The 26264-nt window shown below is 54.8% G+C and overlaps 1 protein-coding gene across 3 annotated transcripts in view; it reads right to left on the bottom strand.

Moving 5' to 3' along the window:
• Positions 1-22232, bottom strand: part of MACROD1 (mono-ADP ribosylhydrolase 1) — a 142140-nt gene extending 119908 nt beyond the window's left edge. Inside the window, exons 1-3 of one of the 3 annotated variants that reach the window (XM_033119533.1) lie at positions 21777-22232; positions 11779-11880; positions 11064-11180 (exon numbers count right to left, since the gene is read on the bottom strand). In XM_033119533.1, the coding sequence (XP_032975424.1) occupies positions 11064-11180; positions 11779-11880; positions 21777-22074 (517 nt within the window). In that variant the 5' untranslated portion in view covers positions 22075-22232. The remainder of the gene's footprint in view (positions 1-11063; positions 11181-11778; positions 11881-21776) is intronic. The other 2 variants (XM_033119532.1, XM_033119534.1) reach the window with 2 other exon arrangements.
• Between the last annotated feature and the right edge of the window lie 4032 nt (positions 22233-26264).

The raw sequence follows: 26264 nt of genomic DNA, 5'->3' as shown, positions 1-26264 counted from the left end.
CAAGTCTTTTCTTCAAATCGATGGTGACACATTTTTAAACTGCCATATTAAGGAGGGAAAGATTTTGCCGGCCCCCCGTGGGCAACCCTTATTAGTCACTGGCTCATCTGAGAGGAATTACAGTGGCAGACCCAGTGGGCCTGGGCAAGGCAAGAGGCCCACAGGGCAGGCTGGCAGACATGGGAAAGGACAGCAACAAACAAGAGGGCAGAGGGCACCTCCTAAGTTGCAAGCAAAAGCGTGTGAGAGAAGGTGCACTTAGGGAGTGAGACTGGAGAGGGCTCTGGAGCAAGGTAAGAAGTATCTGTAGGGAAAATAAAGAACAGCTGGTAAGGGTAATACAGGGAGACAATGGAGAAAAAAGGGAGAGTGTAGAAATAAAAGGAGTCAGTAAGCTGAAGTTTAAATTTATTGCCAAGTATGGAGTTATAGAACCTAAAATCTTGTTTCCCATTTCGCTATGGCTGCCAGGAAGCTCAAAGCCACATTTTATATTCATTTGTAATAGATTTGCTCAGCCTAGTTTTAATCTGGTTGGGACCAGGGTAGATGCCAGGAGCCAAGCTGCCCCAACCAGTCATGAAGAGTATAAAATACAAGTGTAGGCATAAAATACAAAGCCAGCCGCACTGCCTCCCTCGGTAGACCAGACACCAGCATCAAGTAGCAGGTGGTAGGGCTGACTGGAGGGCCACAACCAGGAATCCGGCAAGAGGCTGGCAGGTTCGAAAGCATGTGCCAAGGACGTGCAGGCCAAAGGGCTCCAGGTGTGGCTGAGCAGGGGCATATCCTTATCAGGTGCCCAGGTCAGCGTCGTCCCTTGTCCCTTGTCTTTTTATGTCTGTTTCAATGGTTCCTTGATTTTATTGTACCTATTTTTCAGTAGAAATAGGTGGGTTAAACATTTTAAAAAATCGATTCCAGCTCAAACACCCACTTTCTCAGTGATAACAGTCACCATTTATTGAGTTCCAATGACTTGTTGCATTTGCGTGCAGCCTCTGAACTACCTTTGGAAGGGACTTCGCTCTGCAAGGTTTACAGCTGAGGAACCCACGGCTCAGAGGAGAGGTGTGTCCTGGTCAAGGTCACAAGAGCTCATAAGTGGCCATGGCAGCCCTGTCCTGTCTGTCCTCTGACACACCCCCACTCTCACCCCCGAGCCCCAGATCCCAGCACCCTGCTCTGTACGCCAGAGGGGACTCCCACCCCACTTGTGAGGAGGGAGATGAGGCTGTGTCAAGATGGAGGCCGAGGGGGCACTGAGCGGTGACCCCCGGAATTCCATCACCCCCTGGCCCTGCCTACGATGCCCTGATTCCCTCCCTGTCAAACCCCAGATCTTCAGGCCATGACCCAGGAAAGTTCCCCGCCAGCTGGCAGACGGGATTCAGCTCCTTTGACAGTCAAAGCTGCAAAGCTCCCGTCGCAAATGTCAATTCTGGGCCATTTGCTTCGTCGATTTTAATGTTCCTGTTTCTCCTCAACACCCTCAGTAAGGTAGCTCTCGCTTTTCAAAAGGGATGTGGCGTTTGATGATGTTTAAACCATCGTGAAATACAGCCAGGCGGCAATAATAAAACAGACGCGAGCCCTGCTGGCAGGGGAATGGCTGACAGCCGGGCCTCTCTCTTCCCACATGCTATGCGCAGCTAAGCTCCTATTTTTATGGCACTTACAATGTCCGAGAGGGGGAGGAAGCAGCAGTGGAGAGAAGGGTGGGTGCCGCTGCACAAGGACTACTTATTGCCATTGGGAGCGGGGTGCAGCTGATGCGCTTTTAATGAACCAAAGCGGCGGTGCCAGCCGGGTGTCCTAGTGGAGGCAGGCCGGCGGCGTCCACCACCCGCCAGCACCCTCAGCCGTGTCTGTGCTTGCTGCCTCCCACGCCCACTGCCAACCCGGCTCCACTTCGCACTACCTGTCCTCCCCCAGGTATGCAGCCACCAAGCGCCCACGTCCCGAGTCCTCACTGGCTTCTGCCTCCTGACACCCGCATGTACACATAAATAGCTGTGTCCCCTCCCCTGCTTCCTGTGCAAGGAGCAAGAGTCCCACACATAGCTTCACCCACTGGGTAGCCTGCTTCCACCCAAGGGTCTTCAGAGGCCACAGGAGCTCTGGGGAAGGTGCTCTCAGGCCGCCCGTGCTGCCGTGGGCAGCAGCCATGTGCTGAGTCCAGTCCCGGCCTGGAGTCCCAGCACGAGAGGACTGCGCCCCTCCACGGCCTCCCGCTGAGTGGGCGGGAGCGTGAGATGCCTCACTAATAAGAACAACAGTTACTGTTACTGAGCCCCTACAGCACGCAAGGCATTGCAGGCAGTAATTCGTGTTTTCCTCTTAATCTTTCTATGAATTGCACACGTGGAAACTGAGACCTGGAGAAGCAGAGTTAGTGGAACTGGATTTTACTGTAGTCTGTTTTGTGAGTAGCCATGGCCCTGGCCTCCAGAGGCGTCCAAGACTGGCCCATACCACACCCGGGGCCTCCAGCTCAGGCCTGGCTGCCCGCTCCCCCCGACAAACAGTAAATCAAGATTGCAGGGAAAGGGGGCCTGTGTTGGTGTCACCACCGCCACTGGAAACAGGCTGCCATTGGGCCTAAGGAAGAATCAGGACAAATCTTTTGCAAAACAAATAGATGAGCCCAAAAGGTGAGCTTCTGAAGTGCAGGGAGACCCGAGGAGGGGAGAGGAAGGACAGGCTGGAGGCTGCAGGGGAGCCTGCAGACCCTTAGGCTCTGCCAGCTCCGACTCAGCCACGGCCACCAAGCCCTGGCTGGGAGTGCTTCCATCACAGGCCTCCCAGGGAGGGAGAGCACGACCCCTCTTGCCTCACCACCTCCTGGCCCCACACAGGCTGTTCCCGTGTGACACACACATCCTTCCCCACAGAAAGCAGAGCAGATACTCAGAGCCGTGCTGCAGAGGCAAGGGAAGGGCCTAGAGGGGCCTAGCCCACTTACCCTGCACCCTCACAGTAAGGAAATGCCAAATACAAAAGACTGAGGGACAGCAGGGGCCCGTCCCTCGGTCACCCTGGGCCTAGACTCTTCAGTTCACCAAAGGAAGGAGGTACCCTCAGCCTGCCTGGAGGATGGAGGGCCCATCCCCTGTCCCCAGCCCAACCAAGTGCTGGGTGGACAGCAGGCCGCGTCCTGAGAGTCTGAGCAGCGCTCCCAGAAAGGCAGCAACGGCAACAAGCACAGAGCTGCCATTTTCGCAAGTGTTTCCTCTGTCCCAGCTGTTGTACTGAGCTTCTCCACCAGCTGTCTCCTTTCACACTCACAACGACCCAAGGGCGTGGGTCCTAGTACCCTCTTACCTGTTTTACAGGTGAGAAAACTGAGGCTCAGAGAGGTTACACAGCTGGTATACAGTGGAGCTGAGACTCATACTCAAGACTCTAACTCCCAAACGCAGTGTCCTGTGATGGAGATTCCAAAGCAGACGGGGGCCGTCTGGGGAGTGGGAGGTGAGGAAACAGGACTGGATCCTTTGACTCTCTTTTAGGCCATGTGATGTTCTAGAGACCAACTCAAGCTGGGACCAGGCCAGGCCTCACCCAGGAGGCCCCAGAGTCAGGGTGAGCGTGCATGTGAGCCCACCCTAGGGGTCTAGAGAGAGCATATTCAACTCAGCACCCCTGCAAACTGCATTGTCTGCATAGGGATGGGTGTTGAAAGGGAGGTAAGGGAACCCCAGCTCCTGGAGGAGGCGGGTGTCGCTCGGTGGATTCCACCTGCTGCACCAGACCCCTTCACCTCCTCGGGACAGGGTGCCCTTCCGTTAAGTGGGCAGGCGAGCCACAGCCTCCTGGGGAGGCCTGAAGCTGGCCGGACAGCCCTGGGCCACGCGCTGGCGGATCACTCCGGGAGAGCAAGCCCTTTTCATGCTTGGCCAATTTAATGTCCCCATTAATTTCAAAACACACACATTCTCACAAGCTCTGGCCTCCTCAGTTCAGTGCTCAATGTGGGGAGCGCTTTGGGGATGCAGGCGGGTGCACAGGTGCGGGTACTGAGGCCAGAGGGCCTCAAGGACAGGGGCAGCTGGACACAGCGTGCTCAGGGCCTCTTGGCAGGGGGCAGCGGGCAGCAGAGCCCTCACAGGTGCTTCCTGACTGTGATCTGTCAGGATGGAGAGAAAAAGGGCCCGTGCAGGCAGTCCGGAAGGCTTTGCAGCTTTCCTGCTGTGTGACCCTGAGCAGGTCACCGTCCCTCCCTGCGCTTCAGGTATCTCCTGTCTTCATCTGAGACTGCAAATGCCTTGAGCACAGGCACTGGGTCACTGAGCCTTGTATTTCCAGAGCCTGACACAGAGCCAGGAACCTCACATGTGTTCACCGCTGTCCTCATCTGTAACAGGCATTAGCCCTTCCAGCCCTGACCACCAAAAGGGCAGGGTGGGGTCTGGGCTGGGGCCGGAGGAGGGGGCCCAGGAGGTCACTAGTTCACCCAGTCTCTCCCGCTGCCTGACCAACTCTCAAAGGCATCCGATCAATCACTCCATCATTCAACAAACATTTACTGAGGACAAAGGGTCCTTGGTCCAGGGTCTCGGGTTGCCCCTCACGTCCCTATCGAAGAATGGGAAGGATCTGACTAATAAACGGAGACTTGGCAGAAGACCTCGGGATGGAAGGACCTTCCAGGGTCCGAGAGTCCCACCCACCAGCCAGAGCTCGACTCTCTGGACCAGGCCCTTTAAGCCCTCCAGGGAATCTCAATAATTCAGGAGGAATCCATCATTTATGAATTTATGTAACCGCTTCCCGACCTTGTGGAAATGAGCCGCCCTCCTCTTGCAGCGGTGGAAATTAGACCTTGGCACTTTCTCGGGGCTTCTGGGCTTTCTAATGTAGGGTGGGGGCCACCTGGACCCCAGCCTCCCAGTTGGCTCCCCCATCCACTGTGTCTCTCACCCCCAGCAGGGACCCAGAGGGAGCTTCTGAGAAAGCAAACCTGATGGCATCTCTCTTAAACCCCAAGTCCCAAAGGGGAAGGTTTGATTTCTTGCTCTGCCTTTTACCAGCACTGTGGCTCCAAGCATGCCTCAGCCTCCTCATCTGTAAAATGGGGGAAATGAGGTGACATGTGTAGTCTAGGGTGCAACCCCTGGCGCAGAGGGAGCACTCGATAACAAGCTGCCTCTGGCCCAGAAGCAAGGGCTCTGTGGGGCGAGCTGGGGACAGGGTCTGGGACACAGGACAACCAAGTGAGCCACTAGGCAAGAGCCCAGCACAAGGTCTCGTGGAGCCAACACACCTGGACCCAGATGTTGGTCCTACCTTTTCTGCACTGACCACCCGCTGTGCCGAATGACCTAACCACTTCTCTGTTCCCTTGTAGCGAGGACAGATGACAATATACCCACTCTGGGGACCCAAATTTTGCAACCAGAAAAGAAAAAGGAACAAAGAAGAGGTATTCCCACTGGCCTCCCAAAATAAATAAATAATAACGAAATAGGATTTCCTGGAGGCTCTGGAGTCTGGCAAAGCTCCCCTCCCCTTAAGGTCACTGCTATTTAGTTGTGTGTCCTTAAGCAAGTGGCTTCAAGTCTCTGAGCTTCAGTTTCCCTACTGACATCATGGGGCTGCTATAACATTACGAGGCCAGGAAAGGTGGCATGGGGTATGAGTACGGCCTAGACCTGGAGGGAGAGCCTCTGCTCGGGACCGGTCACATCTTCAGAGCTTCTGAGTCCCACTCACCTCCCATCTCCCTGCCAATGCTCTTCCTCTCTGCCCTTGGAATGCCCTTGTCCAACTTCTAACTCAGTTTCCCCCTCTCATCTAGAGCTCCGCTTCCTCCAGGCAGCCTTCCTGATTGCCTTGCAACCCTGTAGGCAGCACTCCCATCCCTCATACATTTTGCTGCCCCTTTCCATTCACATGTCTCACCCCACATTTGGAATTAGAGACTGTGTTTTTTGTAGCCCAGGGCGTATCCCAATGCCTGGTATACAACAGCCCCGCCACATACATCTGCTGAATAAAAGAAAGAAAGGCCACACATGAGTTCAAATTCTGACTCAGTCACCTGCCAAGCTAGGGAGTGTTATCTCTTTCCTGAGCCTTGGTCTGATCACTGAAAATGGGGATCCTAATCCTGCCTGCCTCACAGATGCGTTAGGTCAGCACCAAGGGGTCCTCACGCTGTGCTCCGCAGGGGACAGGGCCCAGCAAGATCTGCGGCTGCTCACAGGTTCCTGCCTGCACCCACCCTCCCTGCCCACTGCGGAGAGGCTGCTGCTGTTGGCAGTGGCAGCAAGCCTCAGCAAACACATTTAAATCTGAAGTGACAGATAAAGCGATTTATGACGACAGTTTAGCGTCAGATCACTTCCCACAAGGCAGTCGGTGTCCCTCAGTCCCCTGCTTGCTAGTCCATCAAGGCGGTCTCTAAATCACTGACTCCAAGTGGTGGCCCAGGGACAGCTAGGGGGCCAGGCTCCTCTGGGCCCTCCAGGCAGCAGAGGGATGAAGCAAGGACTCTGGCTGGCTTGGGTGGGGGAGGGCGACGATAGGCAGCTGGCAAACCACAAATCAAAGCCCCAAGACTTAAGGAAACAGAATACCACTTCATGCCTTATTTTAAATAAAAAGCGGCTTAAAACACTCCCAGTGAGGCCAACTTGTCGCTGTGAAACATGGCTTCCCACCCAGGCTGCACGGCTTGGCCCGCATGCCCGGGGCCCTTCAAAGTTCTCACTGACCCCCCTCGCCTCCCGCCACCTCTCCGCAGAATTAATTGGTCCCTGCGGCGTCTCGTGGCACTTTGTTCAGACCTTGCTTCCAGTGCTTTGTCACATTATATTCTACTTAGTTGCTCTTGCTCTTGACTTCCTAATAATAATTTCCTGGGGGCTCCCTCTGTGCCAGGCCCTGGGCCCAGTGCTGGACGAACCTGAACTCATCTCATCCTCGCACTCCCATGGGTGGAGCCACTGATGATCCATTTTGCAGATGAGGAAACAAAGGCTCAGACATGCTTAGCCGGAGGCCACAGCCCCGCCAGCAGGAACACTGGGACTCCAACTCAGCTCCTGGCCTCTGTGCCCACAGCCCTGACCTGCTGACCTGGGACACCTCGAAGTGACAGATTCTTTCTCTCTTTGCACAAAGCATCACATTCATCCCTGCTCTGTCCCATTACGCCTGGAGGCCAAAGTCTGCAGCCCGACCCCTACGCTGGCCAAGAATGGGGGTCTTTCTTTGTGCTGGGTCACTTCCTGCCTAGAACTCGGCTGCCTGTTGGGAACTAGGGGCCCACAATCACAGGCCTGGCATGCTGAGACCCTCAAGGGCACGGAAGTGACCCACTCAAGGTCACACACCCCCAGGGCAAAGAGAAGATGCAAACACTCTAGAAGTTGAAGAACCCCCCAGGTGGAGACCCCCAAACATGAAGCAGAGGCCAGGCATGGCTCTCCCCAGACACAGCCTGGGGATCATAAGCCAAGCTGGAGAGGCAGTCACTGCCCCTCAGAATCTCCTGCTCCAGAACGGGGGCCTGCAAGAACTCCCTGGCTTATCTTGCCAGCGTGGCAACCCAAAATAATTAAGATGGATGCTGCGTGCCCCCGTGGGCAGGAGCCATGGCCAGCACAGATGGCGGGAACCTGAGACTCTCCGGGTGCTGCCTGAGCCAAGTGGCCTTGGCCAGCAGGGCTGAGGAGTGTCCAGAGATACCTGCCCTGTGCCTGGGACCTTGGGGATATTGGTCCTGCCCCCTGTGACTTCAAGCCCTGCCACCTACCAGCCAGGCACCCCCCCCCCCGCCGTCTACTCTGTGCCCCAGCCCTACCTTCAAAAACCGTATCTCATACATCACATCATACCACACACACACACACACACACACACACACACACACCCAATCACATCTCAAATATCAGCAAACTGGGGTAAAAACCAGTCTGGACTTCCAATGCCAGGGGGCCAGTTGGGAAACAGAGTCTGATTTTCCGAAGTCCAGAAAGAGGCCATAGGCGGGTGAGCCCCCTCTGTGGGGCGGAGTCAGGGAGGGTACCTGGCCCTTGCCTAAGCCAAGGATCCCCAGGGTCCTCCAGAGGGGCAGGAAGAGTGCCCTCGGCTGGGCACCCCAGTGCCCACCCCAGTCCAAAGCTCTTCAGGATAGAGGGGTCCTGACACCCATTTGTTTTTCTCACAGGCCCTTCCCAGCTCCCCTGATGCCTCCCGCTCCGTGGTCCCTGCAGCTGGAGCAAGGCCCAGGCAGTGATGGCACCTCACCTGCACACCCCCCACTTGACTGCAGGGACTAAAACAAACACCCCCACAAAATCCAGAAGCTCTGCAGCTGACCTCAAGCCCCCAAACCCAGTCCGACAGGGCACCAGTCCCCAAGGGCCACCAACCCCCACGGGGCCAACACTGCCCTTGGCTTCAAAAATAAAAATTTTAAAATCTCCACCCTGAGATAATTGCTCCCTCCTTTTCCCCATTGTGGCGGCTCAGCGGTCGTCACTGAGAAGCAATTATTCACGGCTAATGATTATAATCAAGTCAAATAGAATTTAATGGACACGTATTCTCTTCCTGCTTGAAACTTTACATATGAATTAAGCACATATGGGTTTCACGAGGCGCGGACCAGATTTATGCAGCCCGGAAAAGCCCCGCGACGCCGCGACTTTTATTCCGCTAATAAACAGGCTGATTTACTGGCGCCACTGGGCCCGGGGACTGCGATCTCTGCTGCCCCCTGGTGGGCAGTGGGCGGCGCTGAGCTAAGGCAGTGGGGCCGCAGGGATAAAGTAAAGCCCCAGGGCCACCAGACATGATGCCTGAGGACCCCCGGTGTGTATACCCGTGCCAAGACCACCAAGGACCCATGAGGTGTGACCAGGGTCAAGGCCACTGGAAGACCAAAGCAGGGCAAACACTTGCTCAAAGGACCTGGAGGGGGCGCAGGCTCTGTGTGGGACCCCCAAATCCAGGGCCAGTCTCAGCCATTCCCTGGGGTTCCAGGCAGGTTCTGGGTCCTCCCTGCTGTGACACTCTTTCTAGAAAAATGGAGATCCCAGGAAAACAGGCCAAGAGGTATTAGGTAAACAGAAGCAAGCAGAGGGAGGAGAAAGCTGCTCAGCTGGGGGAGGCACCCAGCATCCCTTTTCATCGCTGGGACAGGGTTGGCACCCCGAGTGCTGGCGATGGCATCAGTTCCAGCACCAACAACAGCCGCAGGTGCTGAGCCCTTGGTTCATGCCAGGCATGGCATGAGCATCCCAGTTCATGAGCATTAGCTCCTAATGGTCCCCAACCCCCACAGCTGGGTTTTCTACCTCTCTCATCGTGCAGAGGAGGAAACAGAAGCCCAGGCAGGTACATGGAGAAGGGAGTCCTTGGAGAAACATGGCAAACGCTGTCACCCCCAGCCCAGTGCAGTCAAATGAAGCCAGGACCAAAGTGTTTCTGTGTGCACGTGACAGGCTGCCAGAGCTGCTGCACTCGGAGGCTGGCCAGGCACAAGGGCACACAGGAAGGGCCATTAATCACACCCGCAGCCCTCCGAGCCCCCATCCACTCTATCTGCATCCTGATGACACCCTGCTTTGGTGCCCGCACCCTCCCTCACGGCCCTCCAACCACCAACCCGGCTGGGAAGGAGCTGATAAGATGCCCCACTTTTCCCTCTGGCCACTTTGCAGCTCAGCATGGAAAAGTGCCAGCAGGGTGCTTCCCACATCTTTGCCAGTAACTGACAGGGCCGGGGACACTGGGCAGGGCAGCCCCACAGGCCTGTTGGACTGTCCCCTCAGCCTCCGTCTTTCTAACCCAGGCCAACACATCCTGGGTCCAGCAGCAAAAAGACCCTTCTGCCCTGGGCGGCTATGATGTCGGTCAACCCAGCTCGGCTTCTCTTAGCTTTGTGTCTCCCCAGATGGGCTCCCAGGCCTCGCTGCCGTCCACCATCCTAAAGGCCCACGGGAAACAGAGCAAACGCAGCAGCAGAAACCCAAAGGTGACCCTCTGCTCCAAGTTGGAATCCTATCTTCATCTGACTGTTCACCTGTGCAACTGAGACAGGCAATGTAGGGGGACAGAACACCTGTGTGACTGCACAGTTCCACACACACCGCGGGGCAGACATGCAGAGTGAGGCCACCGTCAGAAATGCAACCCAGATTACAAATAAGCAGGCCCAGAGCAGCTAAGCGGCCACCTCCCCCCAGGTCCCAAGAGCCTCGTCACTAAGCAAGATCAACATCAGCACCGCCATGGGCCAGAGTCCCTCGGCAACCCTTCTCCCTGGCTGGCACTGGGCTCAGACACAACGGCTGCAAATGCAAGAGTGAGAAAAAGGAGACTGGAGACGGCGCAGGCGGGAGGCGGCCAGCACAGCAGGGTTTCACTGTGAGTTGGAGCCCAAGACACAAGGGTCTGCCCAGGTCCCCAAACCTTCCTTCAAGAGGGAGGCCCCTTTCTGTGATGCTCGGCAAGCAGGCAAGCAAGGGCTAGGTTCAGCCCACTCACCTTTGTCCCACAAACCCTCTGTGCCCCTGCTTAACTTGACGGCCCCTTGACACTGCACTCCTGACCTCAGCCAGACAACCAGCACCGAGAACAGCGCAGCCACCTTCCTCCCTCCCCCAAGATGGGAGAGAGCAGCAGGCTCCTCCTGGCATCACAATAAACTGCAAACTGCCAAGCCAGCAGGAGCCACCACAGGAAGCTGGGCAAGGGGACACAGGGTGGGCGGGAGGCAGAGAAAGGACAGCGGTGGTCAGGGGCTCCGCCTTCCTGGCAGGGCCGCCGGCGCAATTCCAGCCAGGCTTTCTCTTCCCAGCCGCTAATGGGCGTCAAGAGCTGTGAGGCAGCTCAGCCAAGGCGCCCCCGACACAGCCGGTCAAGGTTTCAAGGGAAGAGGAGTCCACGTGGCCAACACACTGCGCACCCGTGGCGCCAGCAGGCCATCTCGTCCGGCCACTAGAGCCTCACTGGAGCCAGGTGGCACCCCCCATGCCTGGCATGACAGACCAGAACAAAGGTGACAAGATGACCCAGGTCTCTGGCTCCGGGCAGCCAGCCCCACTCACCGGCGTTGATGATGGCGTCCACCTCCAGCTTGGTGATGTCACCTCGGAACAGGGAGATCTTCTCGTTGAGTTGCTTGTCCTTCTTGTACTTAGGCTCCTCCACCTTCACGGTCAAGCCTGGAACAAGCAGAGGCCGGAGTGAGGGGGTGTCACAGAAAGGCCCCCACTGCAGGGTGATCCACCAGTGCCCACATGCCAGGCTCCCCCTCCAGAGGCAGCCCGCCTCGTGGTGACGGGCGATACGGGTAATGACAGCCCATGCTGATTAAGCACCTACTGTGTGCAGTATACACGCCGTCTTCTTGAATCTTCACAACAACGTTGCACACAAGTACAGTAGTAACGTCATCCATGCCATTTTACAGACGTAGAACTGAGGCCTAGGCAGGTTGAGTGACTTGCCCGGGTTGCTGGTCACCAGGCCTGCAATTTGCTCCATCACAGCTACAAATCCCAGCTCCACACCACGTGATGGTGGGTCTGGGCTCACCCTCCCAACGATGGAATGGGGATGAAAACCAAACCTGCCTCAGGCTGCATTCATAATTAAATGAGGTGACACATGCAAAGTGTCCTGCACACATCAAGTACTCCATAAATGCCGCTGCCATTTTTCTGGGCCTTGTCTGCATAATTCTCCCACGAATTGGCTCCAAAGAGGACACCCCTGCCCTTGCCCCCCCAGTGGCCAGTATGGCCTCCCCAGCAGGCCTACCTTTGGCAGTCTCCTTCCAGGTCGGGATCTTCTTCAGCCTGATGAAGTCCCGGCAGAAGTAATGTTCTTCCCGCTGCTTGTCACTCAGGCCCTTCAGAAAGGCTGCAGGGGTTGGGTGGGGTGGGCAGGAAGGAGAGTCAAGGCTGGCAGGAAGGGGAGCAATCCTGAGGGTTTCCCCACACCCCGTCCTCATGGGGACTCTCACCTCCTCTGAGGCTGCAAACCAGCCCTAGGGGTCCATCCTTCCCAGAAGCTCCAGGGGAGGGGGCATGGTAGGAGGAGCCATACCACCTGGGGTGCTAGAGTCTGGAGGCCCTTTATTCAGGAGGGGAAACTGAGGCCCAGGGAGGCGGAGAGGAAGTCTCTCAGGCACCACAGACCTGAGTCCAGAATTCAACTCTGCCATTTGCCAGCTGCATCTACAACTCTAAGTCCCTAATTTCTTTATCACAGAATGGGGATTAAGACAACCCTTGTAGAATAACTTCAAACTTATTCATACATGCTAAGGCCAGGCAGATTGGCGGCACTGAATCAATTACATTATCAATCAGTTATTTCACCAGTCAGTTACACCATCAGTCAGTTACACCATCAATCAGTGACATCATTATTGTCATTATGCAAAGGCTCAGGACAACCCTCCTCCTCAAAGAGCCACAGAACCAAGCAGATCTGCTGCCTGTTCACAACATCCCCCCAGCATGGGCTGAGGGCTCCCCGCTTACAGACGCCCGCTGGGGCCTCTCCTGGTGGCGTGAACAGCTGGAGTAGCTGGAACTTTCCCGATTGCACAGGTGAGAAAATGAGGGCTCGGGGTGGTTAGGAGGCCACCTGTGTCTGGTGAGTGGGAAGCCAGGGCCCCCCCATCCACTCATGGATTCTGGGTCCGCCCGGTCTGGTTCCCTTGCTCCGACCTTGGCCCTGGGCCTCGCCTTCCCTTTGCGCAGCACCAGGCACAGGAGCTGGAGCGCCCTGCGGAGGCATCACTCCTGAGTGGTGGTCCAGGCTCGCAGCTCGATGGCTCCCCCTGCTGGCCTAAGACCACCTGGGTGCTCAGGCGCTCAGCTCAGCCTCACTCCCTTGGACCACACACTCCCAAAATGGGAGCAACCCCCTCTGACCACTGGGGGTGGGGGGAGCAAACAAACAGCAAAGGCCACAGACAAGAGACTCAAAAAGCATCAGAAAGTGTGCAGAGGTAGGAGGACCATTAGAGGAAGTGGTGGGAGATTCCTCCTGGAGCCTTCTGGGGAAATGGCTGGAAGGGACAGGTATTCAAGAGACAGGCTGGTCCCCAGCACATGCCCTTTTACCTGACAAAGTCACTAGGTCCATCAAGTCTCTGCTCCTCAAGGATACACGTGTACGGAAAGAGCCCAGTTCACAGTCCAGCTCAATACTATGGTGGGATTATTATAAAAGGCTCATAGTACCCCAAATCCACTTTAATTGCAGCTCAGACCAGAACAACACTTTCTGGCAGCCACATCCCACCCCTTCCACAGAAACCAACCATGCGCCGGTCAGTGCTGAGGATACAACCCAACAAGGAAGATGTGGTCTTGGCCCTGGAGAACCTACAGTCCAGCAGGGCAGACAGAGGCTGACCAGGCTTTACACAGACAAGCAAGCAAGCAGTCCAAATTCGGAGCAGCACTAAGGAAGGACAGTCAGGGGGCTGGGACAGGAGTAACCAGAAGCCCCGCCCAGGGAGATTAAGGGAGACTAGGAAGAGGAGTGGGAGGCAGTCAGTGCAGGGAAGGGTGTTCCACCAGCTGGAACAGCATGTTCGAGGGTGAGTAAAATTTAGGGCTTGAGGCAAGGGGGGGATAAACATATAGGGGTTCAGAATGATGCTGAGAGGAGGTGGCACCAACCAAGGACCCACCACGGCCTGTTAGGGATTGACTTCATCCCAGGGGCTCTATGATCAGACTGAAAGTGCTTCCACCAAATACAGGTTCTGACCCCATACACGTGTGCCATTTTCATCCTTTCCAAGAGGTCAAGGGTATCCCTACCATGGGCAGTACTTAGTGTGGATGATCCCCTGTCACTAGTGTCCCTCGATGCTCACAGCCCTTTCCCTGCCCCCTTCTCAAGGGGTGCCCTCCCCACTGGGCACATGACCCCATGCACGAGCTGCGGGACAGGCCAAGGGCTCCCACTTAAACTCTCCTTTCTTGGTGTGTTTGGGGGTTGGTGGGCGGGGAGGGCACTGGTATTTGAAAGGAGCTGAAGCACTTCTCCAAGACTTGCTTGTTCTCTTCTGTAAAATGGGGGCGTGGAAAGCTCCCTTGTGTGTTAAATGAGAAGCAAACAGGCTTAGTTGGATGCGTAGCAAAGCACTCAGCTGCTGGCAGACGGTACCACCAAGCAAAGAACAAGTTGTGGAAAGGCCAGCTCCATCCAGGCTCTGCCTCTCCCTGGTGGTTTGGTTTGAATGCAGATCAGTCAGCTAATAAATATTTATTGAGTACCCACCAAGCCTGGGGATGGGAGGCAAGGTGAGGTCCCAGGACCTGACCCAGCAGAGGGGAGTCTGGGACAGCTTCCTGGATGAGGTACCCCCAACTTCTCTGGTCTGCCCCAGGAGCTGCAAATTGCTAGAGAAAATACCAACACCAAGCAGAAGGCTCCCTCTAAATTCTTGATCTCCCCCTGGTAGCCCGTCTTCCCGGCCACTCCCGCTGCTGCTTTAGAAACGGGGACCCCTCTCCCAAGCCTCCCCCACTCATCCTCCAGTCATGGATGCTGCCTCTTCCTCCCACTAAGCCAGGAACACCCTCCACACACACTCAGGTCACTGGGCCGAGGCCGCCCAGCTCACCTTCCAGAGGACAAGCTCTCCCTCCACTGGCCGATCTTGTCTGCCCTCAAACACCCTCTCATGGCCCGGCCTTTTCAAACAAAACCCTCCCTCAAACGTGCATTCCACGCCCCAGCGGTGGCCTCACTGCTCCGTCCCTCTCCTCCACCATCTACATTTCCTCCCTCCCATGCCTACCGCCCCATCAAGGCCAAGGTCAGAGACACCACACCGGCCACCCGACCTGTGGTCCTTCCTGTCCTCCCATGCTCAGCACCCCCAGCCCCTCTGTCCGTCTCAGGAACCCCACTCCTGGATCCCACCTGGCTCACTGGCCATCCTTCTAAGTCTCTTGCTGCTCCCCTCTTCCTTAATCCACACCCTTTCCCTAGGTCTTCACAGCAATTTCATGAGTTCAGAAACCCTCTTTATGCTCATGAACTGATCCTGAGGCTGCACTGCCAGCCCCTCAGCCCTCTTCCAAGCTGTTAGATTTATCCCCACAGTACCTCAGAAACCAGGCCTTCTGCTCACCCCTGCCAGGGGCCAAGCCTGCATCATTGCTCCCTAGACCCGTCCGAAGCCCCCAATCCCAGCTGAGTCCACGTCCATCCGATCATTTGTTCCTCACACAGCAGCCCAAGGAGCTTACGCGTATAAGTCAGAAGCTGTGATTCTGTTTAAAGTTCATTTCAAACTCCAAGACCCTAACCTCCTCCCATGCTACCCTCCCCATTACCCCTCACTCTGCCCCCACACCTCGGCCAACGGCCACAGCCACGGACACACGCAGATCCCCTTTCAGTTCCTCCAACAGCCAAACCACGCTGTTCCCTGCCTCAGGGCCCTTGAACCTGCTGTGCCCCTTCCCTGGTCTTCCTTTACAGACCCCTCCTCACTGTTCTCCCTCTCCCAGAGTAGCCTTCCCCTACTGTCTGCACTTTATTCTTTACTTGACCTTGGCCACACAGGGATCTGTCGTGTTTACTCTGGATTCCCACCACCTGGCACAATGCACGGCATGGGTGAGCACCGTGGGATGAATCAATGAGCGAAACAGCTGAGACCAGGAGGTTGAGGGCAAGTTTTCTAAGAACAGAGTCTTCCAGGTGGAGGGAACAGCACGTACAAAAGCCCTGAGGTAGGAGAGAGCATTTGGGTAGAGAAATGGAGAGAAGTCTAGAACAGCTAGACCAGAGAACAGAAGCAGTGCTGTGACAGAACGCCCCTTGTCTCCCATCCTAGGGACGGAGAGACACCAGATGGAACATGCTGGCCCAGGTCCAGGCCGCTGCTGGGGCTTTAATTCCTCTCCTGCTCCTTGGTCCCACCAGGTTTGGGCTCATGACCTCCCAACATCACGTTCATGGGCAAGTCATGCCGTCTCTGTGAGCCCCCGTTTTCTCATGTCCACAATACGGAGGCCCACCTTACAGCCCAGGCTTGCTGTGAATGAGCGGGTGGCTGTGAAAATATTCTGTAAACTGTAAAACGCAATGTACGTATCAGATACACACACTCCTTCCTGAATGAAATAAGACACAAAGAGAGCAAAACAAAATGAGACCAAATTTGGATGGGAAAATATTTCTTTTCCAACTTGGGGCACAGCGAGTGGAGGGGCTTTTTAAATTATTTGGGTCCCCATATTTATCATTTTGCACAATTATGAACAAAGACATCCCAGCCAGTTGGACCAGGGCCAGAAAGTGAATGCATCTACCGTGACAGTGGAGAGACTGGTCAGCTGGAACCCAGACCGATCCCATAAAACTCCCACGAGCTGAGACCCTCTGGCTGGGGCAGGCCCCAGGCATCCCAAGGAACTAGTCTGGAGTACCCGGAGATGGCTCAGGTCCCCTAGCAGACACCATCTGGCAGATGCCACCACCTGGTTTTATAGAAGCAGCAGAGAAATCTTGCCTGGCCACAGGCACACTGGGGCAGGACACAGCCCAAGGCTCTCTCTTCCACTGTCCTCCCCAGTATTTGTGGCCTGGTCTGCGTGACCTAAAGCCCACATGGCCGCCTCTCTCCAGCAAAGTCCAAAAGACAGCTCCACTTCCCGGAGATGACAAAGGAAGACAACCAGAGCTCTTGGCTCTGCCACCAGCTGGCTGGGCACCAACCTTGGGGACATCTGTCAGCCTGCCCCTTCCAGTGCATGGTCCCCACACCTCTGGAGGCCAGCGTGCGGGGAGCCGTGTCCTTATCTCCAGAAGGTGTGGCCCGGCTGATCCCTGAGGAGCTAGCTACACCCTGCACTGGTCTCTGACTCATGGGGAAGGAGTGGGCAACAGCGATTCTCCCTGAGGGCCATCGTCATCGCCTCAGCTTTCTCTGTCATCGAGGCCGCCCCCCACGGCTCTCCTCACTCACTCTGGAAAGGGAAGCAGCGCCCTTCGGCTGGGATGTGCCCCATGCATTTATAACATTTTCCACCTCCTTCTGCCCGAAGGACAGATGCAGACTTAAAGCATAAGTGAGTTTTATTTTTCTTATAAAATATGTACAACATAGGTTTTAATTTTCTTTCTTTTCTGGAGAGGCGAGTGTATTTCACAGCTCAGTGAGACAGGTGTTGTAAAAAGATGTTTGCAGTAAATTTTGATGGGGAGGCCTGACCCCAGATGAAGCTTTCAGCAGCTCCTGGGCCCAAAAGCCAAGCTGGAAGAATCAGGCTGTGCCAGAACCATAAAGTGCAGTGGGCGAGCGGGAATTCAATGATGTGTTTTAAGAAGTGTCTTTATGGCATTTTGCAAGATGGTGTTCAGAAAGGTGAGGGCAGGTTGGCGCAGAGGGAGGCTCCTCTTTTGGAGAAGGCCGGGTGGGCAGGGCTGATAACAGCTGGGCTCTGGGAACGGCGGCAGGGACATTAATCACAGGGTACACCATCCCCCAAGAGTGGGGTCTTTTCAGCCGGCAGCACGAGCGGTGGGGACACAGAGCACGGGGCCCTCAGAGCTTTTCTGTTCTCCCGAGGACCCTCGCCTCCAACTATGTTGGGTCATGCCAAGACCGCTTCCCCAGAAGACAGGGAGGAGAGGGCCTCCCCAGTTCCCAGGTGTGCCTGGAAGATCTCCCAGTTCAGCAATTGAATCAGATAAATCATCCACTCTGCATGAAATCCCACAGCGGGTGAAATGAGTCCCCGCCCCTGCCCAGTGCGCACTGAGGCTGGAACACACGAGTCCTATCTTGAGCCACCAGGCAGAGGAAATGCAGGTCAGGTTCCAGCATTTGAGACCACGTGGGAGGGAGACAAGTTTACACATGCCCAGTGTCAACATGACCAGAACAGAGAGAGGAACAAGCACAAAGGACAACAATGAAGAAGGCCACTGGAGAGCTTCTGTACACTGTGTGGGCCACTGCGTACAAAATGATTCTGATGTGATCCCAGCACAACATACAAATCAGGCGCTGCTAGTCCCATTTCACAGATGAGGAAACTGAGGCTCGCGAAGCATGGAAGCAGTGGTGCTGGAGCTTGCCCAGGTCTAATGATACCAATGCCTATTCTCTTTTCAGCACACACCTCTGCTCCCACTACAGGTCAGGAGGATCCATGACCCTTCTTCTGGAGACCAGGCCCCTCCTGTGATGATACAGCCCCCAGATGTCCCCAGTGCCCGACCTTAAGACCCCTCATGCCCAACTGCCTTTACAGCACAACTGTTTCCACAATTTTCTGATCAAAAGGCACTACCCTGGGGGGCAAATGAAGAAATTAACCCTGGCCAGTGAAATCACATAGAGGCCTCCCCAAAGACTAAATGTCTCTTAACCAGAAAGATGCAGCCCGGTGGTATTTACTTACCTAGAGGGAGAACGGGTCCACAGAAGCGGGTAGTCTGCTTGAAGGCAGAGAAAAGGAACGCTCAGGGTTAGGGAGAATTTGGCCATCTATCCAGAGGCCTCACCGAGCCGTGGACCGAGGCATCCTGCAGCTGGGGCCTGGAGCAGACACGCAACACTGCATACAGGCTGACATACTGCACAAGCGCCAGCGAAGGGGATCCTCGGGGGCTAAGTCCACACCTGGCAGAGAAGCTTGACCAGCCTTCCCAGGGCAGTGCAATCAGCTTCCAAAATCATTCAGCCAGCTCCCCAGCTGAGAACACATGATGCTGAGCAAACTTAAGACTACAATTTTGGCTTCCGCATGGCTTTCGACAGACAGAAGAAGGCCTGCCCAGGCACACAGGAGTTTCCAGACCTCCTGCTGGAATTCCCCACTGTGAACTGCACAACAACCTTCTGGCCTATACATCGGTCTCATAAACTTGGTTCCTGTGTGTCATTCTCTGAGAGAGGTTCACTTCAGGCACAGACGGGCATTTGGAGGCCCATGTAGGTGTGTTCCCCGAGAGAAAGGAGAGCACACGTCCATTGATGATGTACGAGAATACTCAGAGCAGCTTCAGTGCCAACAGTCCCACACTGGAAACCCAAATGCCCATCAACAGGAGAATGGGGACACACACTGTGCTACATTCACACCGTGGAATATTACACCGCAATGAAAAAGAGCAAACTATTGACACACCCAGTAATGCGGGCAAATCACAGATACAGAGTAAGAGGCGCCGACAATGTATGCCTCTGTTCATATGAGGTTCAAGAACAGACAAAGCGAACAGATAAAAGAGTAACTAGCTATGCAGGGTACTGATTATAAAGGGGCTCAAAGGAAACTTCTGGGGTAATGGCACAGTTGGATACTTCTGTACAAGCACTGACTGCACACTTGGTGCATTTCACTGTACAGTTTAATTCAGCCCCAAGTATAAATAGAATGCCATGAAGAAAAGGTGTGCGGTCTTCAAGGACCAAACCTCAGACCCCAATCAGAGGCAGAGTCCAGCTGAGGCAGCCCCCAGTGTGGTAGTTTAAAACTACGTCCTAAATTCTTGAATCCTCTTCCCTTTCAAAGGTAGAGACTCATTTCCCTACCCTGGAATGTGGTCCGGACTCCGTGACTCGATTCTAAGCCCTGGAATAAATCAAATCACAAAAAGGCACTGTGGCTTCTGGCGTGATCTCTTCCTCTCTCTCTCTTGGATCACGTGCTCTGGGGGAAGCCAGCTGCCATGTCGTGAGGACACTCGAGCAGCCCTGTGGAGGTCCCATGGTGAAAAACTGAGGCCTCTAGCCCACAGCCATTTCATGTGAGTGAGCCCCCTGAGAACAGCTCACTCCAGCCCTAACCAAGTCCCCAGACTTCCTGAGAACCCCTGAACCAGAATCACCCAGTTAAGCTACTCCTAGGCTCCTGACGCTCACAGACTCTGACACAAGAAATGGTTACTGCCTGAGTCACTTTGTTATGAGAGTAATTTGTCCCGCAGTAATAAATCACTAAAACAGAGGTCTCTGTGTCTCACCCCCATAAGCCACCATCTGACACCTGCTGGGGGCTTCACACCTGGGGCTGAGGTGCCTGGCACCAGGCTGCCCTCCTCACATGCCCCCTGACTGGACACTGAAGCCCAGGCAGCCCATCTGCCATGTTTGCTTCACAGCCCTGACCTTTCCCCAGCATTGTCCCATTGGCCCGACCACATTCTCTACTCGGTTTCCTCGCCTTAGAGTAGAAGCACCGTGAGGGAAGGGCCCTTGCCTGTCTCACTCATGGCTGAATCCCCAGCACCAGGACGGTGCTGGCCACATAGAAGGTGCCCAGTAGAAATGGACTGAGTGAATGGAGAGCCCAGCTGCAAGCAGAGAGAAACCACGGTAGCCTGGGGATCCTTGGCCCATCAGCTTTCATGAGCTCTGGAAGTTTTCAGTGGCACCAAGGAATGGGAGGGGGCAGGGAGTTGGATCCTAGAAACCGAGGCCGACCCAGAGCAGGTGCCTGGGCCCCTGGCCTCCCTAGCTCTTTCCCACCACCCTGGGTTGCTGTTCAGACACAGAAGGGGAAGCAGGGTTCCCTGTGGGGATAGTTCCCTGCCGGGAGTCTTTGCCAGCCCCCTACTCCCTGCTTTGACCGGTGTTCTGGGGCTAGGGCCGAGAGCCTGACAAGCACTCCTTGTGTTCACTGAACAAAGTCAAGTGCTTTCTGCCGGCAGCGCTTTAAGATCCCAGCATAGGCACGCAAGTCGTGTTGGGGGTAAATCATCTTGAACTCTACCGCCAATCCTGAGAGGATGCCTTCCCTTTACCCCCAACCACACCCGCTGCAGGCCTGCCTTCTCAGCCCCATTGGCCAAAGCCACTCCACAGGCGGGCCCAGCCAATAAGCTGCTTTCCCTGCCCTTTTGAAAGGGGATCCAGCCGGGAACGGTCACAAGGGCCCAGGGAGCAGGCCCTGAACGGCAAGGGCAGCTGGACGACAACCTGGGCTATTTGGGGCTCTGCAGGTCGGGTTGCCTCCCCTCCCAGCTCTGTGCAGGGGCGCCTGGGACTCATGCCTGTCACAGAGCTGGAAGAAGTGACTTTATTCCTTGGAAGAGGGTAATGTCACGGTTCTCATAGACACAGTGCCCCATCTCTGCCCTGCCCCCCAGCCCCTCTGCCCTGTGTCCCCCAGGAATGAGGCAGAGATTGCTCACAATTGGCCCGAGGCCAGTGATGAGGGCAAAAGGGCACCAGACCACGTGCCCAGAGAGGCAGGCCCTTGGCAGAGAGGGGGGTGAAGGTAGGACAGGCCTGCCCCGAGAGGCCGCTCTTTGGGGCTATCAGATTCCACCAGGTGGGACACCGGCAATAGAGCTGTCCCCTAGGTACATCCCTGGCTACTCTGCTTAAAATGCCACCATTTGAGAAACCAAACCATGCAAAGTATTGGGAGTTCAGAAACCTCATGTCAGCTAGGAAACCTGATGTCTGCTCTGCCATAAACTCCAATTGACCTTGGGCTATTCCGCTCAAGCACTGGGCCTCAGTTTCCCTCCTGTACACAGAGTAAGGTGGTAGGTCCTGGATGATCTGTGAGGTGCCCTGTGACCCTTTCCAGTGGGGTAAGACCACCCTCTTCACACTGCCCGAGATGGGACCTGGTCTTGGGTGAACTGGTTTGAGGGGCTTGGCTGTGAATGGGGGGTTCCACACCAAGGCATATGGGGCTTCAACTTCCCCAACTCTCTCGGGTGAAGGAGACTGCTGGCGGGGTGCCGTCCTGCTACAGAAGACCCACGTGGGCCGCCCTCGACCCTTGCCCCCACCTCCTTCTTACACTTACATTTTGCCTCCTTCCAGTCGGTGGAGGTGCTCAGGTCGACCTTCGCCGCCATGGCCAGGGGGGCCCAGGTGCGCACCCCAGCTGTTAGCCGCACTGCCGCCGCCCCCCAAGCCCCAACTCCCGCTGGGGTGCGCGCGCGGGGGCCGTGGGCCCCCAGGGACGCCGGGGGGGCGCACGTACTGCTGCGGGTCCGCGTGGCACCCGCCGAGGGGCAGGGCCAGGGTCGCGGAGCGCGGAGCAGCTGCCCCTCCACGCGCAGCTGTGCCAAGCGGCGGGACACTCGGCTCTGCAGAGACATGAGCAGAAGGCGCGGGGCGACTCCCCGCCCACTTGAACTCCAATTACTGTGCTCGGGAGAGTCTCTCCCTTATTTACTCCGGAAAGGAGTGGCGCGTGCCAGACAGCGGCGACCTGCTCGAAGCCAGCGGGCCGCGCGGCCAGAAAACCCAGGCGCGCCGCTGGGCACCCTGGAACTTGTAGTCCGGGCCGCGGGATGGGCCACCGCACTCGTATACACACGTGCGCGTCCCGCCTAGACTTCTCCAGCTTCCGGCGCCAGGGGTCGCGCAGCGCCGGAACCCCTTCCTTCTCATTTAGGTTCTTGGAGGGTCGCCCGGCCGCCTGGCCTTTCTCCCCGTGCTGGCCCGGCCGCTGCCCACTTCCTGGTCGCGGCCCTGCACGGGGCCCCGACCTGCCCCTGCTCATCCTCCCAGTCACTCGGTAACGAACTCGGAGAGCCGAGCGCGGCACCACCTGTGCGAAGAATTTTGCATCCGGGGCCCCGGCTTGTCTTCCTGCGGATTACCCAGGTCCCACCTGGCACCCCATTCCGCCCCTAGTCCCTAGGAACCGGATCGGGCTGGTCGTGGGGCGGTGACAAGTGGCTGGCCCCTTGCAACTTGCTTCCTGAGGTGTTAATTAGGAAGATAGTGCTCAGATGTGGCTGCCCTGTGCTCAGGCATCTCTGGCACTGAGTGTGGCAATAACCCTCGCCAGGACTGTGGGGAGAATCACAGAATCTGCCTGTGGATTCACCTGGTACCAGTGGTCAACCATGGCAGTGAGGGCAGAGAGGGGAGATGAGGAGCCAGAGGCCAGGAAGGAAGGGCAAAAGGCTCCCAACATTCCAGGACCACCAGCAAGGCCTGTGCCGTCTCCCAAGTCAGTGAGATGACTTCAGGATGAGGTAGTCAGGCTTCCATGCCCAAGGTCACCTCCCCACTTGTCACCTCTCAGCAGGGCAAGAAGGGCCTCGCCAACTGCAACTAGGATAACAGCCATTTACGGGGCACTCTGCACCAGCCGGCAAAGAGTTAAGCAGTCTGCGTCCGTTGGCTCTACTTCCATTAACTATTATGTGCTCCTGTGCTCCTGACAGCCGGGTGAAGCAGGTCTGTCTGCCCCATGGCACAGAGGAGCAGCCTGTACTGGCCGGAGGTCAACACGTTCTGTGAGGGTTGGAGCCCAGACTTGGGTTCACGTTGTTTGGTTCCCGTCTGTGGTCTGGAAAGTGATTTACGCAGATGTCACTGATTCAGGAAATGAAGCATGTGGGTGACCCTGTGTATTAAGATTTCTTTGCTGCCGCAACAAATTATTGCAAATTTAGAGGCTTAAACAACACAAATTTATTTTAAAGTTCTGTAGAAGTCTGACATGGGTCTCACTCGGCTAAAATCAAGGTGTCAGCAGGGCTGTGTTCCTTTCTGGAAGCTCTTCCTTGCCTTTTCCAGCTTCCAGAGACTACATTCCTTGGCTTGTAGCCCTCTTTCTCCAGCTTCAAAGCAGGTGATAGTGCATTCCCTTTTCTATTTTCAAGGATCCTTGTGATTACATGGGGCCCAGCAGGATAATCCATGACAATCTCCCTTTTGAAAGTCTGCCTAATTCCATCTACAACCTTAATTCCTCTTTGCTATGTAATGAAACATATTCACAGGCTCCAGGGAATAGGTTGTGGACATCTTGAGGGGCCAATATTCTGCCTACTCCGCCCTTCCCAGGATGGTCTGGGGAGGAGGACACAGGGAGAGGCAGGAGCCCCACCCAGGGTCTCAGAGTGCAATGAAGAAGCTGCCTTCTGCACTGAGCCTGAAATCCGTGTCCCCTACAGCCATGCCATTGAAGCGCCCAGACACTCTGGGCATCTGTACCAGTCCTTTTGCTGGGACTCAGCTCTGTTCTTACACGGCAGCTAGGATAGAGAAGATTCCAGCTCACAGCCCTCCACCGTCTGGTCTAAGAGAGGCCTGGGCCACACGCACAGGTGGATGTGGGCAGAAGCACGATTCTCACTGGGCCAGGCAGGACCTCCTCATAGTTTCAGCTGGACCTTGTGGAAAAGGTAACATATTGCTAGGTACCAAAGGTGTATGTGTGTGTCAGGGGCATTCCAGGCAGAGGGACCCACAGAAACAAAGATACGGAAATCTGTGGAATCCCGAATCTTCCAGTGGGACTACAGCATCAGGCATTGTCAGTTGAGGATTTTTAATATTGGAAAGGGGGTTTGTGCAGACAAAAGCTACCCACTGCTGCTTGTGTTTAAATTAATACTGTGTTTATTAAACTTATAAATTAAGACAAGAACTAGTTTTTCTTATATATCCAAGTGCAGCTTGCAAATCTAGTTTTCTATTTATAAATCTACTAATTTTTGTATAAAAATAAGCACAACTTTCATTTATTCTTTGATGAATATTTAATTAACTCACAGGTTCAGCAGATTACATTCTAAAAATGAATGCCAATTACAAACTTAGGTAATTAAATTCCCTAGTAGATTTAAACTACACTTTACAGAGTTGAAATAGCTGTTCTTCTCAAATACCTCAAACTCTCAACAGAAGAGATTTACACACCTAACAAGCATATTTTGGGTTTTTTTGTTCCTTTTTTTCTTTACAAATAGGGAGGGAGTGGGCATGAGGGGTGCCCTCACCCCCAGCTTACTCTGCCCTCCCAAGCCAAGCATATTTTTTTCTAATCAGTTAAGCACTTCTTATGCCCTAATAAATTAAACGTATAAATATGGTGAGACAGTTCTCTCAATAGTCAAATGCTGTTTATGAGTTTAGATCCTTTTATACTGTCTAAGTTACCTATTGCTGTGTAATAAATCTCTGAAAACTTATTGGCTTAAAGTAACAACCAGAGTGCTGAGTCAGCAGTTTGGGCTGGGATAAGCTGGGAGGTTCATCTGCTGGTCTTGCCAGGGTCACTTCTGTGGCTGCAATCATCTGAAAACCCATCTGGGGTTGGGGGCCCAGGATGGCCTCATTCATGTGACTGGCAGCTGGTGCTGGCTATCAGCGAGGCCATTGGGTTCTGCTTCAAGTGGCCTCTCACCTTCCAGTGGGTTAGACTGGGAATCTTCACAGCATGATGGTCTCAGGCCCTGATCCAAGAGGGTGATGGCAGAGGCTACAATGCCCCCTGAGGCCTGACTCTGAAGTCACACTACATAACTTCCACCACACCCTGTTGGTCAATGCAGGCCAGGAGGCCAGCCCAGATTCAAGGGAGTGCAGAAATAGACTCCACCTCTTAATGGGAGGAGCAGCCAAGTGCCATTGCAAAGGGTGGGCATCAGAAATGGGAGGAATTATTACAGCCGGCATTGCAGACAGCCTACTGCTCATACCCTTCTAATTGAAATCACAAATAAAAGAGGGCAGATTGACTCAAGTGTTTCAAAACCTTAAATAAACACTCAGATATGAGCAAACTTATTCCTAATTGGTACCAAGATTCTTGGTTGGCATTGCCGGCTTCCACACCTCTCAGGGTTGCAAAGCCACCCAGAGGAGCAGATTCACCATGTCAGCAGGGCTGAAGGTACAGTGAGATTTGGGACCACAGTACGGTGAGGGTTTGCTGCTTCTGGTCTGAGATTTAAGACCAGAGCAGGACCCAGGAGAATTCTGCCAGATCTGAAGGGAGCCCCCCACCCAAAGCCCACTCTCCCCAGGTGCTGAATTTTAAAGCCCAATGCATTACTGTTTCCTGAGAATCTTTCAAGTCTCAGCACTACCCCATTTTACCTGCTATCTTCCTTCTTTTTCTTGCCTCTTTCAGGTCAATGAGCCCCTGCACCTCCCAGGTCCCCCTAACATCTGGCTGTGTGATCACACTTTTGCAGGTTGTAATGCTCTCTTCATATTTTACTTTACCACCTGCCTGTGTTTCATTTTATTGGCCAGTGTTGTACATTCATTATCTTGAGAGGTATGAAAGGGAATGAAGGATTATGAGGTATTAAATGTTGAGAGCACGTACGAGGTGTAATTAAACAATACAGTGAATGTTTAAATAATAAAAAATATTACAGTAAAAAACACATTGCCATTAATGCCCCTCGTTCTTGCCACTTTCATTGATAAGAACATTTATCCCATCGTTCTTGCCACTTTCTGAAGCAGTTCTGGAAGTCCTCTTTCGTGAGTGTCTTTAATTGCGCTGGATGCTCAGGGGACATTTGGCTTGAAG

This window comes from Rhinolophus ferrumequinum, chromosome 11, assembly GCF_004115265.2.
Source record: "Rhinolophus ferrumequinum isolate MPI-CBG mRhiFer1 chromosome 11, mRhiFer1_v1.p, whole genome shotgun sequence".
NCBI lineage: Eukaryota > Metazoa > Chordata > Mammalia > Chiroptera > Rhinolophidae > Rhinolophus > Rhinolophus ferrumequinum.
The sequence above is the reverse complement of the archived record's forward strand: the minus strand, read 5'-3'. Positions and strand labels throughout refer to the sequence as shown.